The sequence below is a fragment of the Aquarana catesbeiana genome, linkage group LG08, assembly GCF_042186555.1.
Source record: "Aquarana catesbeiana isolate 2022-GZ linkage group LG08, ASM4218655v1, whole genome shotgun sequence".
Lineage (NCBI taxonomy): Eukaryota > Metazoa > Chordata > Amphibia > Anura > Ranidae > Aquarana > Aquarana catesbeiana.
In genome coordinates this window covers 74,719,645-74,734,025 of record NC_133331.1, presented here as the reverse complement: position 1 = coordinate 74,734,025, position 14,381 = coordinate 74,719,645, and the positions used below count along the sequence as shown (strand labels likewise).

Sequence of the window (14,381 nt, the reverse complement as noted above, 5' to 3'; positions counted from 1 at the left end):
TACATCGCTATGTATGCCAAACCCTTTTTACCAATACTTAACATTTAGACCCCTTTCACACTGGGGCGGTTTGCAGGCAAAAAAAAAAAAAAAAAAAAAAGCGCCTGCAAACCGACCTGAAACTGCCGCTGCTGTCTCTCCAGTGTGAAAGCCCGAGGGCTTTCACACTGGAGCAGTGTGCTAGCAGGACGGGAAAAAAAGTCCTGCTAGCAGCATCTTCGGAGCGGTGTATACATTGAAAATCAGAGAGCAGAGGCGCTTCGCGGTGGCTTTTAACCCTCTTGGCCGCTAGTGGGGGTAAAACCACCCCGCTAGTGGCCGCATACCACCGCTAAAACTACATTAAAGCTCCGCTAATAATAGCACCTCCCGCCCCAGTGTGAAAGGGGCCTTACATTTGTTTTGACAAGACTTCTGTACAGATGCTCCTCTACATTGCAGAACCCACATTGTCTAGATTAATATTCTCAGGCACAGTTTCCTGCCCTGATAGAAGTGACCACTATATATAGGGGTCGATTTAATAAAACTGGAGAGTGCAGTATCTGGTGCAGCTGTGCATAGAAACCAATCAGACTCTAGGTTTTTTCTCAAAGATTAATTGAACAAGCTAAAGTTAGAAGCCGATTGTGCAGCTGAAGGCTCCATTGGCACTTGTACAACTGACCAAAGATAACTTTGGTCTCCAAATTTTGGGAAATCGACTTCCGAGAAAATATGTAAGAATTAGCACATTTTATGATTAGTGCCTTGAAAAAGTATTCATTCCCCTTGACATTTTCCACATTGTCATGTTACAACCAAGAACGTAAATGTATTTTATTGTGATAGAACACAAAGTGGCACATAAAAGGTGTGAAGTGGAAGGAAAATGATAAATGGCCTTCAATTTTTTTTTTTTTTCACAAATGTGAAAAAAGTGTGGCATGCATTTGTATTCAGCCCCCTTTACTCGATACCCCTAACTAAAATCTAGTGCAGCCAATTACCTTCAGAAGTCACATAATTAGTAAATAGAGTCCACCTGTGTGTAATTTAATCTCAGTTTAAATACAGCTGTTCTGTGAAGCCTTCAGAGGTTTGTTAGAAAACATTAGTAAACAAACAGCATCTTGAAGGCCAAGGAACACAACAGGTCAGGGATAAAGTTGGAGAAGTTTAATGCAGGGTTAGGTTATAAAAACACACACACTTTTGTTATCTCACAAATGTGAGCAGTACACCCCTCACATTTGTAATTATTTTATTATATCTTTGCATCACTCTCTCATACTGGTCACTGGAAGTTCAACATGGCACCTCATGGCAAAGAACTCTGGAGGGAGGATCTGAAAAAAAGAATTGTTGCTCTACATAAAGATGGCCTAGGTCAGTGATTAAACTTGGCACCCCAGATGTTTTGGAACTACATTTCCCAAGATGCTCAATTACACTGCAGAGTGCATGAGGATCATGGGAAATGTAGTTCCAAAACATCTGGGGTGCCAAGGTTTGCCATCACAGGCCTAGGCTATAAGATTGCCCAGACCCGGAAACTGAGCTGCAGCACAGTGGCCAAGACCATACTGCGGTTTAACAGGACAGGTTCCACTCAGAACAGGCCTCGCCACGGTCGACCAAAGAAGTTGAGTGCACGTGCTCAGTGTCATATCCAGAGGTTGTCTTTGGGAAATAGAAATATGAGTGCTGCCAGCATTGCTGCAGAGTTTAAAGGGGGGGGGGGGGGGGGTCAGCCTGTCAGTGCTCAGACCATACGCTGCACACTGCACCAAATTGGTCTGCATGGCTTTTGTCCCAGAAGGAAGTAGACATGTGCACACTGAAATATTTTGTTTCAGAATTTTGTCTGAAAAATAAATTTAGTCCCGAAATTAGTTAATTTAAAAAAAAAAAAAAAAATTGCATTTGTATGAAAATCTGAATTAAGGTCGAATCTGTCAATTGAAGGCTTATAGTGTGTCAGATGTTCTAAGAAGATTAGTCGAATCGGCTAAACTGTACGACGCCACGATCGTACATTTCCAGTCGAATGCTCCACCCACAAGCTATAGTAGAATTCTAATGTTGTTTGACTAGTAATAACTACTACTAGTCAAACATTAGAATTCTTCTATAGGCTATATATAGGCTTTGACCGTAAATGTCCGCTCGCAGCAATCGTATGTTTTTAGCTGCTTCGTCGAATGGTATTAATCATAAGTGAAAGTAAGTTGGCTATATTTGTGTACTTAGTTCTAGCTATTTTACTGCTCCTCCTCTTTGGTTACAATCAGCCATTAATCATCATCATCATCATCATCATCCTTCCCTCACCCATTCCAGCAGCGACTACTAACAGCTTTTACTATTGACTATAATGATGAATCTTTTCTCTCAATGTCGAATAATGTTGGGTTAGACACATTCGACCGCAGGTTCGATAGACACAGATCGCTATTGTCACCGTCATGTCGAATCTTCTATCTATATCGAACGGTTGTCGCTGCGATACAAAGATATAATGGATATGAAAAAGCATTTTTATTATTTCGGATTCTGCGTGGTCGTTTTTGTTTTGTTAAAACGAACACGAAAATGCATTTGGACGATAACGTATACACATGTCTAGAAAAAAAAAAACCATATACAAGATAATCATAAAACTGCTTATCGTGTGAGTAGGGTCTCATGCCGCCATCCTCTGTCCTGCAGGCACTGCCGGGATAAAGTCTACTGTAGATGGATGGAGGAGGAATGGATGCGCTATGGAGGACAGGGTGTCCACGCTGACCGGCGTGGGATGTTTTGGCAGATGTGACATCAGTGGAGGATTGGAGAGACTTGTCAGTTCAGGCTACGTGCTCGGAGCTCTCTGCTCCTTCAGAGACCTGGTCCATACCAGACCCTTATCGGAGCATGCAGCCCAGTAGGTCAGGAAAAGGGGACTTGCGATTGCTCCCCCCTGAACCATACCAGTGCGCATGCCCTCAACATGCAAGGGGGGTGCTTTGGGGCAGGGTGACATCTGATGGCCACGCCCCATGGCTAAACAGATGCCAGACAGCAGGCGACAACACAATGGAGGAAGACAGCCACAGAATAGTGGGTCTTTTTTAGCGGGTAACCGGCGGCGAGGAAGAAGACGGTATCGGGAGATGACGGCTGAAGGAGAGGACGGCTCAGAGCCATTAATAAAAGGACTTGTCAAAAAACGGCTCTTTTTTTTTTAAACTTATGGTATTTTTTGGTGAATGGGTAGGGGTACACGATACCCATTCACATGGGGGGGGCCCCCGAGATATGGCCCCCCCCCTTGTTAAAGGGGGCTTCCAGATTCCAAGAAGCCCCCCACCACCACCGGCCAGGGTTGTTGGGAAGAGGCCCTTGTCCCCATCAACATGGGGGCAAGGTGTTTTGGGGTGGGGGAGCAGAGCACCCACCATGTTTAGGGCATGCGGACTGGTAAGGTTTGGGGGAGGGGGGCATTCCTCCCCTCCCTCTTCTGACCTGCATGCTCAGGTAAGGGATGACCCCACGCCTTTTTAGGGTTTTCTTCCATCTTAAAAAAACGGAGCTCAGTGAATGATCATCCGCTAACCCATAGAGATACATGCATGTCTTTTATCCGCCAATGGATGGAGAAAAAAAAAAAAAAAAAAAAAAAAGAAGGACATACGTAATGCCCATGTGAAAGGACCCTAGATTATTACCCAACTTATTGTTCTTTATTTCAAGATAAATTTGTCAGATCTACGCATCAGTTACATCTGGTGGCTTGCAAAAGTGTCATTGCCTAACATTTCCAAGGAACAGTTGTGTGATATTTTCCCTCAGAAGCCAAGATGCCTCAAAACTGTAAACAAGGCTGTTAACTTCTGCTACATTTGCAGCTCAAAAGTGCAGTATGACGGGAGGGGGGGGGGGGGGAGAAAAAAAAAAAAAAAAAAAGCATACCACCTATATTTCGGATGCAAAATAGGGGACTAGGACAAGAGTTGGGTCCCTCATTGTTGCATTACATGTGCAATTTACCTGAGTCACGCGGTCTGGTGGGTGCAGGAAAATGTTACATGAAAAACCAATAAATGAAAAGTTATGAGGAAAAAAAAAATTATATATAGAATTATTTTTTTCTGCATAACTTTTCATGTAATATATATATATATATAAAATGTATTTTAGCAGCGCAACCCAGAGAGCTGGGAAAAATCCTGTTGGGGTTTTATACATCTCCCAGGCTCCTCTCATACATGTTCAGGGATCTCTGATCCATGGTAGAGTTTGGGTCATGGTCCTCTCCCCCAGGCCAATTTAAACTCACCTGAGACAGGCAGCCAGTGCTCTTGGCCTGGGAACCTCTAGGAGAGCAAACGGTTGGGAAAATCCATTTATGTGGAAGCTGACAAGCTGTAGGCCTGGTAGTTAGGATCTGTAAATATTTTATAGTTAGTGCCGAGACACGACTAGGTTTTTGTTTGGCTATTAAGTCAATAAAAAAATGATACTCGATGCCTCCTCTGTAGTACTCAGAGGGAGGCATTGGGAGTAGTGCAGATAGCGGGAAGTGAAGGTGGTAGGAACTTCCAATGGCACTGATCAGAGACTGTGGGTGGGAGCACAGAGCTTGAGCACATGGCTGGATAAGGAGGCGAGATCCGATGGAGGAGTCTGTGTAAGGCAGCAGTGTGATGCAGAGTCTGAGGTGAGGGTGGCAGAGAGCCACAGTATTGTGTGTATAAGGCATGTAAAATTCATGTTAGTTGTCCGGGGATTAAAAAAAATTGTGAACTCGAGGTCCAAATGATTGGCTACCACTGGTCTATGGCACTCAAGTCACATGAAAGTCAGACTAAAGTAGTGCAGGAAGCATTAGGTCAGACAGTGTGAGTGGAGCCTTAGTAAATCAACTATAACCATAGTTCTATAACCAGTCCATAGGAATTCATTGACCTTCCAATCACTTCCACTTGAAAAATTGACAGGCAGACCTAACCGGATCACTTGTGTGGAAAAGGGGCCTAAAAATTGTTTTGGACAGACAAAATTCGTTATTGAGCTATTGTGAATGGTCATCCCACAACGCAGCTAGCAAGGAGACAGCTACTTTGATAGACCACACATTTCTCCACCTCTAAACACTTGCCTGGAATATTTAAGCCAACAAGCGCCCCCCCCCCCCCCCCCCCCCTTCTCCCTGAATTGCTTGTCTTGAACAAGTGCTTGGAGATGGATTAAAGTGCCAGCTGTGAAAGCAGTGGACTCCTTGCTAGCTGCGTTGTTGGGCTGCTGTAGAGGGAGGAAGGGTGCCATAGGTGTGCGCAGCCTAATGAATTAGGGTGTGCACCCTTAAGCTCAAACACACATGCATGTGTATGTATCTACATATATATGACCCCGACACATTGATCTCCCTGCTGGCACAGTGAAAGAGAAAAGGATAAACAGAGCCAGTAAGAGAGAGATCTCTCCCATGTTCCTGTTGCTACACAGAACGATAACACTAATGCGCATGGGGGGATTAGGGTGTGCCTGGGCACACCCGGTACACCCTGTGTGCACGCCTATGTAGGGTGCCCTGTCTGCTACACACAGGTTTTTTTTTTTATCTTACTGCATTAAGAAAAAAAAAAAAAAAAAACCTTCTGCCTTTTACAATCACTTTAATATGTGCAATGGCATTACAGCTAACAGACAGTTTGTTTGAACAAGGAGGGAGAAGAAAAGGGGGAAGCGCCACCTGAGTGCAGAAATGAAACAACTAATCGATTATGAAATTAATCGATTAATCGGCCAGTAACATAATGGGGTTGAAAAAACGAAAATCCCTTTATAGTACAAAAGACCAAATAATCGCTACTGTAAAATGTTAGTCAGTTTTACGGTAAAAAATGAACCCCTTGAACCCCTTGCAGTAGTGACTATCTGCTTTTTTGTAATATAAAGGGCTCATTTTAGTTTTTTTAACCTCATTATGTTACTAAACATCTTAGGCCTGGTTCACATCTGTTTTTTGGTGCATTTTGCAGAAACGCACTACAGTTCATTTACATGGTTTCCTAGGGGAAATGTTCACATCTATGCTTTTTTCAGCCGCTGCGTATTTGGAAAGGGTCAGGGACTTTTTTAAAGCAAAACTGTGCTTTTTTGGTTCAATAGACTTAAATGGAGGAGCTGCAGAAAAGCATGTAAAATGTTTTTGCAGCAATTTGTTAGTTAGTAATAGTTTTTTTAATCTGCCCAACAACAAATTGGCAAAAAAAAAAAAAAAAAAACTCAAATCGCAGCAAAATCACGTGTGCAAAAATCAAAACTGTACTGCAGAAACAGATCAAAAGCAAACTGCATAGGTGTGTACGGAGCCTTATGCTGGCCACACTGATCAATTTTTAGATGAGAAAATTCAGACAAAAAATCTTTGTACATTCGCTGAATGAAAGAATGTTTGAAATTGTCACTTGTTTTTAAAATTAATGTCATTTCTGAACAAAAACCACACACACTGTCTGAAAATTCCTTTGACCAAGAAGTTTCCCATTTCAAAATTTTCCAGTCACTGTGGTTGAAAACAAACGTCGATTTGACCCCACTGACGATAAAAAAAAAAAAAAAAAAAAAAAATCAAATGAACGTTCTTAAAATGACTTTTTGAAGGAAGACATTGTTTTTTTAAATTAAAAAAATGTGATTTGAGTCTGATATTTACCAGATTCACGCTTTAATAGTATATACAGTATATCTCTCCTGTCTGTTATTCTCAGAGTGGATTAGAGATTTTGCTCCCTAACCATATAGTTGGTTACTTGTATTTACCACTGCATAGAGATATTTAAGAATATATTGCTTTTTTTTTAAAACTTTACATATTACTAAATTATACACCACACTTTTAAGGTTATTAACCGCTTAATCCAAACAATAATCGGCCAACTAATCGATTATGAAAATAATAGTTAGTTGCAGCCCTATATATAATACATTGCAGAGTATATACTGCAGTCAGTGTATATATTTACAGTGCAGGGTGTATAGTGCAGTGTATAAAATACAGTGCACACGCAGTCCCTGAGTTGCAAACATCCGACTTAGATACAACTCATATTTAAGAATGGAGGAAGCGCGTCAAAATGCTGGTCCTGGAAACCGCCGGGTGACCATCTTGCTGCTCAACACATACTGCCACTTACTGTCCAGCTGACCTGTTAGCAATCCCACATCACTGCATGGGTAGTTAACCCTTCCTAATGTTATCGGAAACAAAAATAATTTGACTAGATTTACAAAAAAAAAAAAAAAAAAAATGGTACCTGTTCTAACTTACATACAAATTCAACTTAACAAATCTACAGAACCTGGGGACTGCTTGTATTAAAGTGGAGGGCCACCCTAAAAAAAAAAAAAAAAAAAAAAAATTGCACCAAAAATCTTTAAAAAAAAAAAAAATTTTTTACTCACCTGAAACTCTTGTTGCTAGGCAGTCTTCCTAATCTGCCTCTTCCTATTCCGCAGCGTGTCCTGCTCCTCAGTGAGCGGCCCCGTTTCCTTCTGGGAACTGTGTGTGTTCCCAGAAAACCACAGGGCCCATTCACAGAGCGCCGCGCGCGCAGTAGGAAACTGGTAGTAAAGCCACAAGGCTCCACTGCCTGTTTCCCTTAGTTAGGATGGCGGTGCCGGGACCCGAGAGCCGAGGGACGGGTCAGCCTTGGGCGGACGACATCGCGGGCACCCTGGACAGGTAAGTCTACTTATTTAAAGTCAGCAGCTACAGTGTTTGTAGCTGCTGACTTTTAAAAAATTATCCTGGCCGGAATCCCGCTTTAAGGGGAACCCTATGACAGAAGAAAAAAAAAAAAGGGGGGGCCTGGTATGGACTAAGGGGGGGACCCTGTGCCATTTTTTTCCCCCTGATTTTTCATCTATATTGCTGGGAGCTGGCAATACATTACAGCCGTGAGCAAGTTTAAATAAAATTTTTTCCCCTTTACAAATGTCATTAACGCAGCATGTTCTTTACATTGCACAGATGCGCCACTTTACAGGCAGAGTAAAGACATCCCCCAGGCACGATGTTTAAAGGAATATTTCATTTTTTCAGTTTCACTTTAAGCATTCTTAAAATAACTGCTCCTGAAAAAACAGCAGTTTTAAAAACTTTTTGCATTGATACATGTCCCCTGGGGCAGGACCCTGGTCCCCAAACACTTTATGGCAATAACTTGCTTATAAGCCTTTAAAATGAGCACTTTTGCTTTTTCACATGCGTGTCCCATAGACTTATAGGGTTTGCATGTTCTGGTGCGAACCGAACCGGGGGTGTTCGGCCCATCCCTAAAGAGTAACATGTTATTAGATTTTTACTTCAGGAGTATATGAGTTTAGCAATTCTAGAGAAAATGCTTAATAAATTAAAAATGAACTAAACCCATTCGATTTCAGTCCGCTAAAATGTACTGATGATTTTAGTCGACTAAAACATGACTAACACAATTCAGATGACTAAAATACAACTAAAAAACTGCATTTTAGGCAAAAGAGGGACTATGAAATTTGATATCAAAATGAGCAAGGTTCCATAGTCGTGAGGAATAATTACCCTATTGTGTCTATTATGTCAACGCCATCTAGTGGCTATAATGCAGCATTTTCCTGAAATACCACAAATCAAGGAAAAAAAAAAAAAATGGCCACTAGATGGAGCTGAAGATCAGAAATAAACATATAAAAACACATATTATTAGACACATTAGGGGAGGCCATTTATGATCAGTGATTTTTTTTTCTTGTCATAGTTAGTCATAGTTAGTTTCAGTAGATACATTTTAAGCAGTGTATTCAACCAAATGATTACACAAACTATTATAATTGCTGGTGGGAAGCATTTCAGGCAAAGATAGGCCATTTTTAAAGAGATCAGTATAGGAGGGATGGAAGCTGGGGGTGTAGGCCTTCACTACAAGTGTTCTTATCCTTTAATGGGATGAAGCACTATAACCTCATTAAGCTGGGATCTGGCCTTACATTTACCGTTAGTCTTAAACGGTTATCCGTAAAGTAGATGAAAACCTTGAGTGACATTTAGTTAGCTGAATATGAATTACTGTATATGAATTACCATTTTTTGTAATTGTTTTCCTTTTCTTTTTGCAGGTGGCTGATCTCCTGCAACCTCTTTTAGCCACTTCTTGTTTGTATTCACTTTTTCCAGCATTGCTCTGGATCGGTTTAATGAAGGTGACAACTGTGGACCATGGCTGTGCAATTTACGTCAGCTCGGCCTCTTGTAGTCTCCATCGGGTAAGCATGTGACAGGATGGCAGCCAAGAGAAGAATTGGGAGGCAGTTGTCACCCCATAACAGGAAGTGCCTGAGCAAGGAGCCAATGCTGACACTAGCCTGGGATGGTAGCTAGCCTGCATAGTAAATGCCATGTTTTATAGTAGGCTAGTGTAAACCTAGCTTTGAAGGACAGACCTCCATCAGACTCACATGAAGCCAGGGGGTGGCAGAAAAACCAGGCAGTTGAGCCACAATTATACTGCCCACCAACCGCCTGCCTGAATTAACAAAAAGCATCTGGAATGCATCTGGAACGGATCTGGAGTGCATTTTTGTGGTGTCCCCCAGCCCTAAAGCCAGCTTTAAGGAAATCTGTTTACAAATGAGTGATTTGGAATCACGGACAGAATCTGCAAAACCTACAATGTGTATTTGAGTGCCATACATAAATGGCAACCCAACTGTAGAGCGATTTCCCTGGACTTCTCATGTGGTAAAAGAAAATGGGAATGGGCTGCCCAATGCGCAATACAAAAGTGAAAGAGAGAACGCAAATTCCTGCTACACGTATTGTCGATGTGGCCTTAGTGTGTCAAGTGACTTTGCCTAGACTAAGAGGAGGTCACCAGTCTGCTGCAGACAGGAGGAGGCATTTCCCCAATCTCCTCTCCTATAATTAGACTGCAGCATTATACATTATAACTATGGAACAAAGCAGGGGCTGATCTGTGTCACACATTTGTGAACAGGCACCAGAATAGGATTGTGTCATCTGAGCCCTAATCTCAGTCCAGAGATGGTGACCCTGGATGATGCCTGAACAAATATTTTTGTCCTTCTGGAGAGAGAAAAAAAATATCAACAGCAAATTAAGGCATTAGGATTGTGATCTCTGTAGGAGGTTAAATAAATACCTGAACAAGGTAAACGTACACATTACTCAGCATGTGTGCTTTTAGAATTGAAGGCCACACTCCCCAAGCCCCCCCCCCCCCCCCCAAATAAGGTTAAAATATTAAAACATGTTTAAACTTATGCATATATAGGACATACTAATATATAAAGGACTCAATGATCATGGCAAGAGATACAGTATCATGTACAACCTTATATGGGGTATATATTTATCCTTGCGTTACATCTACATATGTTATCCCTATAGGATATATGCAAAGCCCTGGTGTGAATAATATTTTTGATGTTCATTTTTAATGTACCTTTACTTTAATCATGTGGCATTTGTTAAAAATGTGTGATTTTATCCCGAGATCAATGTTAATGTATTAATTATTAAACCTCCCGGGTTATCTATACAACTCTTACAAGGAGCTGCCCTGTGCACATTTGTTGGCAAAAAAGGAGTTCCTGCTCCTTGTCGGGGTGGCGGGCTTCATGCAATTTTTTAAAGTTGCGTTCTTGCAAATAAAAGAAATAAAAACATTTGCACATAGAACGAATGGCATCCAGATGTGCGATTTACAATGCAATTTTTGAATCACAGGAAGAATTGTGGCACATATATACATGCACACACACTTTGGATAGCGTAAAGGGGGGGGGGGGGTTATAACCCCTGTTAGTTTCTTCTTTTGCCATCTGTGTCCCATTGATTGGGGAGATTTCCCTTCACTTCCTGTCCCATAGCCAGAACGGGAAGTGAGAGGAAATCCCTGCAGTTAGGGAATCCCTGGTTGTCACCAGAACTAATGTCCCCATTGGAAGATTTTCCCTCTATTCCTGTTCTTGTGACAACTCAAACAATGGGATTTTTTTTCTCAATTTCATCTTGTTCCAAAACAGGGTACACAGACAGCAATACAAACTTTACAGATGTTCCATCTTCACAAAAAAAAAAAAAAAAAAAAAAGAAATTATAGGCGCTAGATCTTTTATTATACAAAGTTCAAGGCCCCATTCACACTTCACGTACAGGGACTCACATTGCCCACATTCTCGCTTACGATTTAGCATGAGCAGTTTTCACATGACTGTGTGTCATGCATAGGGGAAGCCCATTCACTTCAAGGGGCTGCCTTGTGCACATTTGTTGCCAAAAAAAAAAAAAGTTCCTGCTCCTTTTTGGGGTGGTGCGTTTCGCGCAATTTTTTAAACTTGCGTTTTTGTAAATTAACAAAACAAAAAACACATTTACACTTAAAATGAATGTCATCCAGATGTGCGATTACCATGCAATTTTGAATCACAGGAAGAATTGCGGTTATTCCACCTACAATCACAAATTGTGTGAATGGGGATAATAGAATATAGAGAAAATTGAGTACTGTCCGTGATACTTTTTTTATTTGCACTAACATACAATATTTCAGGACAAGCTTTCGGGGTATGTCCCCTTCTTCAAGGTTGAAGAAGGGGACATACCCTGAAAGCTTGTCCTGAAAAATTGTATGTTAGGCCCCTTTCACACTGGGGCGGTTTGCAGGCGTTATTGCCCTAAAAATAGCGCCTGCAAACCGCCCCTAAACAGCCTCCGCTGTTTGTTCAGTGTGAAAGCCCGAGGGCTTTCACACTGAAGCGGTGCGCTGGCAGGAGAAGAAAAAATCTCCTGTCAGCCGCATCTTTGGAGCGATGCATTCACCGCTCCTAAGCCGCTCCTGCCCATTGAAATCAATGGGACAGCGTAGCTATACCGCGGCAATACCGCGGCTATAGCTGCGCTATACGAGGGGTTTTAACCCTTTTTCGGCCGCCAGCGGGGGGGTTAAAACCGCACCGCTAGCGGCCAAATAGCGCTGTTTTACCGACGACGCCCCCTACCGCCCCAGTGTGAAAGGGGCCTTAGTGCAAATAAAAAAAAAGTATCATGGACAGTACTCAATTTTCTCTGTCACAATTGCACTAATACGGCTACAATCAAATCAAGTATAATATAATCTATAAATAGATAAATATAATATATAAAAATAATATAAATATAATATATAAATATATTATAATAGAATATAATATATAAATATAATATAATTTAATAAAAAAAAAAAAAAGTTAAATAATGCAAAACACTAAGTTTTAAAAAGAGAGGGGGCAAGAATTTTTTCCCCATAACAAGGGCAGTTGGAACCCATGATTGCCTCGGGGGGGGGGGGGGCTATTGTCCTTAAATGAAAGTGTGCCTAGTACAGTTTACAGCTCTATAGATACAATTAATGCATATATATAATACAGTTAAAATGAATACAACAATACAGTCCTCTACTAGTAGTTGATCTCAGGCAATAACTCACAGCTCTGCTCTCCCCCCAGCAAGGCAGCCCAGCAGCAGCACCAGGGCACACAGACACCTCTTCTCCCTCCAGTACATGGTGTCAGCAGAAGAGTGACAAGCACTGCACTGACACCTCATTATATAGGGTGACACCCAGAGCTGGGTCTGCCCTCATTTGCATTTTCCCCATGTGATTAATAGGAGGTAGGAAAGAGATGTAGGGAGTGGTGCACAAATACACATTCCTGACAGATCCTCTGACTGCAAGACCTGTAGTTAGGACGCAGCCTCTTGCAAGGCTCCATATTTAAAGTGGCTCATCGCCAGGAAATTGAAATCTGTTTGTTTGTATGGCATTTCAATTCTGACCCCTTCAGGAAAGTAAAACAGACCTGAACGCCTGATCCTTTCACATGTGTTAGGAAATCTGTACAGTCGTACAGAATGACACAAATGTTAACTTTGACAAAGTCTGCTGCTTCAGTGTTTTTAGATTCTTTTGTCAGTTGTTACTATGGTATACTGAAGTATAATTACAAGTATTTTAAAAGTGTCAAAGGCTTTTATTGACAATTACATTAAAGCGGTTGTATGTATACCCGCAGAAAAAAAAAACAAAACTGTAAGACAAAGGCATAATGAGCTAGTATGCAGCGCATACTAGCTCATTATGAAATACCTTAAAACGAGGCATCAGTATCTAATCCCGATTCACGCTGAGGGAGCTGACATTTTTTCCCTTCGGCGTGTCTTCCGGGTTCACGGCTCCGGTGATGCGAGTGGCCAGAGCCACGATGATGTCACTCACATCGCACGGGAGTTTTTTTCCCTGCAATGTCCAGCAGCGCTTGGTGCAGGTGGAAGGTCCATAGCGCTTGGCACATGTGGTATCGCCGTGGCGCACGTAGGCATACGCAGCTGTGAAGGTCTGCCGTGACCACGGGAGGAATGTGCACGCATGCGCAAGCGCCCCGGCACACAGTCATCTTATTTAAACAGAATGTGACTGACATGCGGCGCTTCCAAGGGACTGGTGTGGGACACAGAGCAGGCTCTGAACCAGTTCACTACAGCAGTTCATTTACCTGGGTCACGTGAGTCCTCCAGGTGTTGGTTGTCAGGCTAAAGCTGCTTAGCAGGATTGTTGCATAAGAGCCCATTCACACAGGGGCAACACGACTTCCAGCACGACTTTGGGAGGCAACTTGGACACGACTTGAGTATGAATCACAGCACGACTTGGGGCAACTTACAACACAACTTGAAGTCGCCTCCAGGACAGGGAACTTTACAAGTGGCCAATCAGAGCTTATCAGCTGTGTGTGAGAAGGAGGGGGCTGGCTGTTTAGTGGAGGAAATTACTTTCTGTTTCTTTTCTGCTTCCTGTAAAGTTGCCTCAGTATGAACAGTGATCTGACTTGGAGGCAACTTCCATTGAAATCAATGGGTACAAGTCGCCTTCTAGTCAGATTGAAGTAGTACAGGAACCTTTTCTGAAGTCGGAGCGACTGCAGTAGTGTGCATTAAGACAGATCCATTCACTTACATTGATTTTTTCGTGTAGCGCGACTTGAGGCGACTAGGGGGGACTTGGGGCGACTTGAAGTCGGATCCAAAGTTGCCCCTGTGTGAATGGGCTCTTAGGGCTTGGAGCCCTATTAAATGGTCTCACTTCTGGGGTGGTGTAAATACTAAACCCAGGTACTCCCTTTTTGTGGCTTGCAATTTCTTCAAAAAAGAGAAGCGGGGCTAACACTACAGGGAAGGGCTTATCTGTGTCGTCAGTAGCTCTTGAGGAGCCTAGTCAAATCCCTAGTGTTGTATACCCTGAAAGACCAAGAGCAATCTGAGCCGCTGCACTGGTCTGGTATTGTACCTACTGTCAACGCTGCTGCTTCAGCCTTTG

The 14,381-nt window shown here is 42.3% G+C and overlaps 1 protein-coding gene across 1 annotated transcript in view; it reads right to left on the bottom strand.

Moving 5' to 3' along the window:
• The window catches only part of LOC141105847 (ovostatin-like), a 175,465-nt gene extending 162,817 nt beyond the window's left edge, over nucleotides 1-12,648 (bottom strand). The window contains exon 1 of the mRNA XM_073595980.1: nucleotides 12,495-12,648. Within this exon, the coding sequence (XP_073452081.1) occupies nucleotides 12,495-12,613 (119 nt within the window). The 5' untranslated portion in view covers nucleotides 12,614-12,648. The remainder of the gene's footprint in view (nucleotides 1-12,494) is intronic.
• Nucleotides 12,649-14,381: the final 1,733 nt, after the last annotated feature.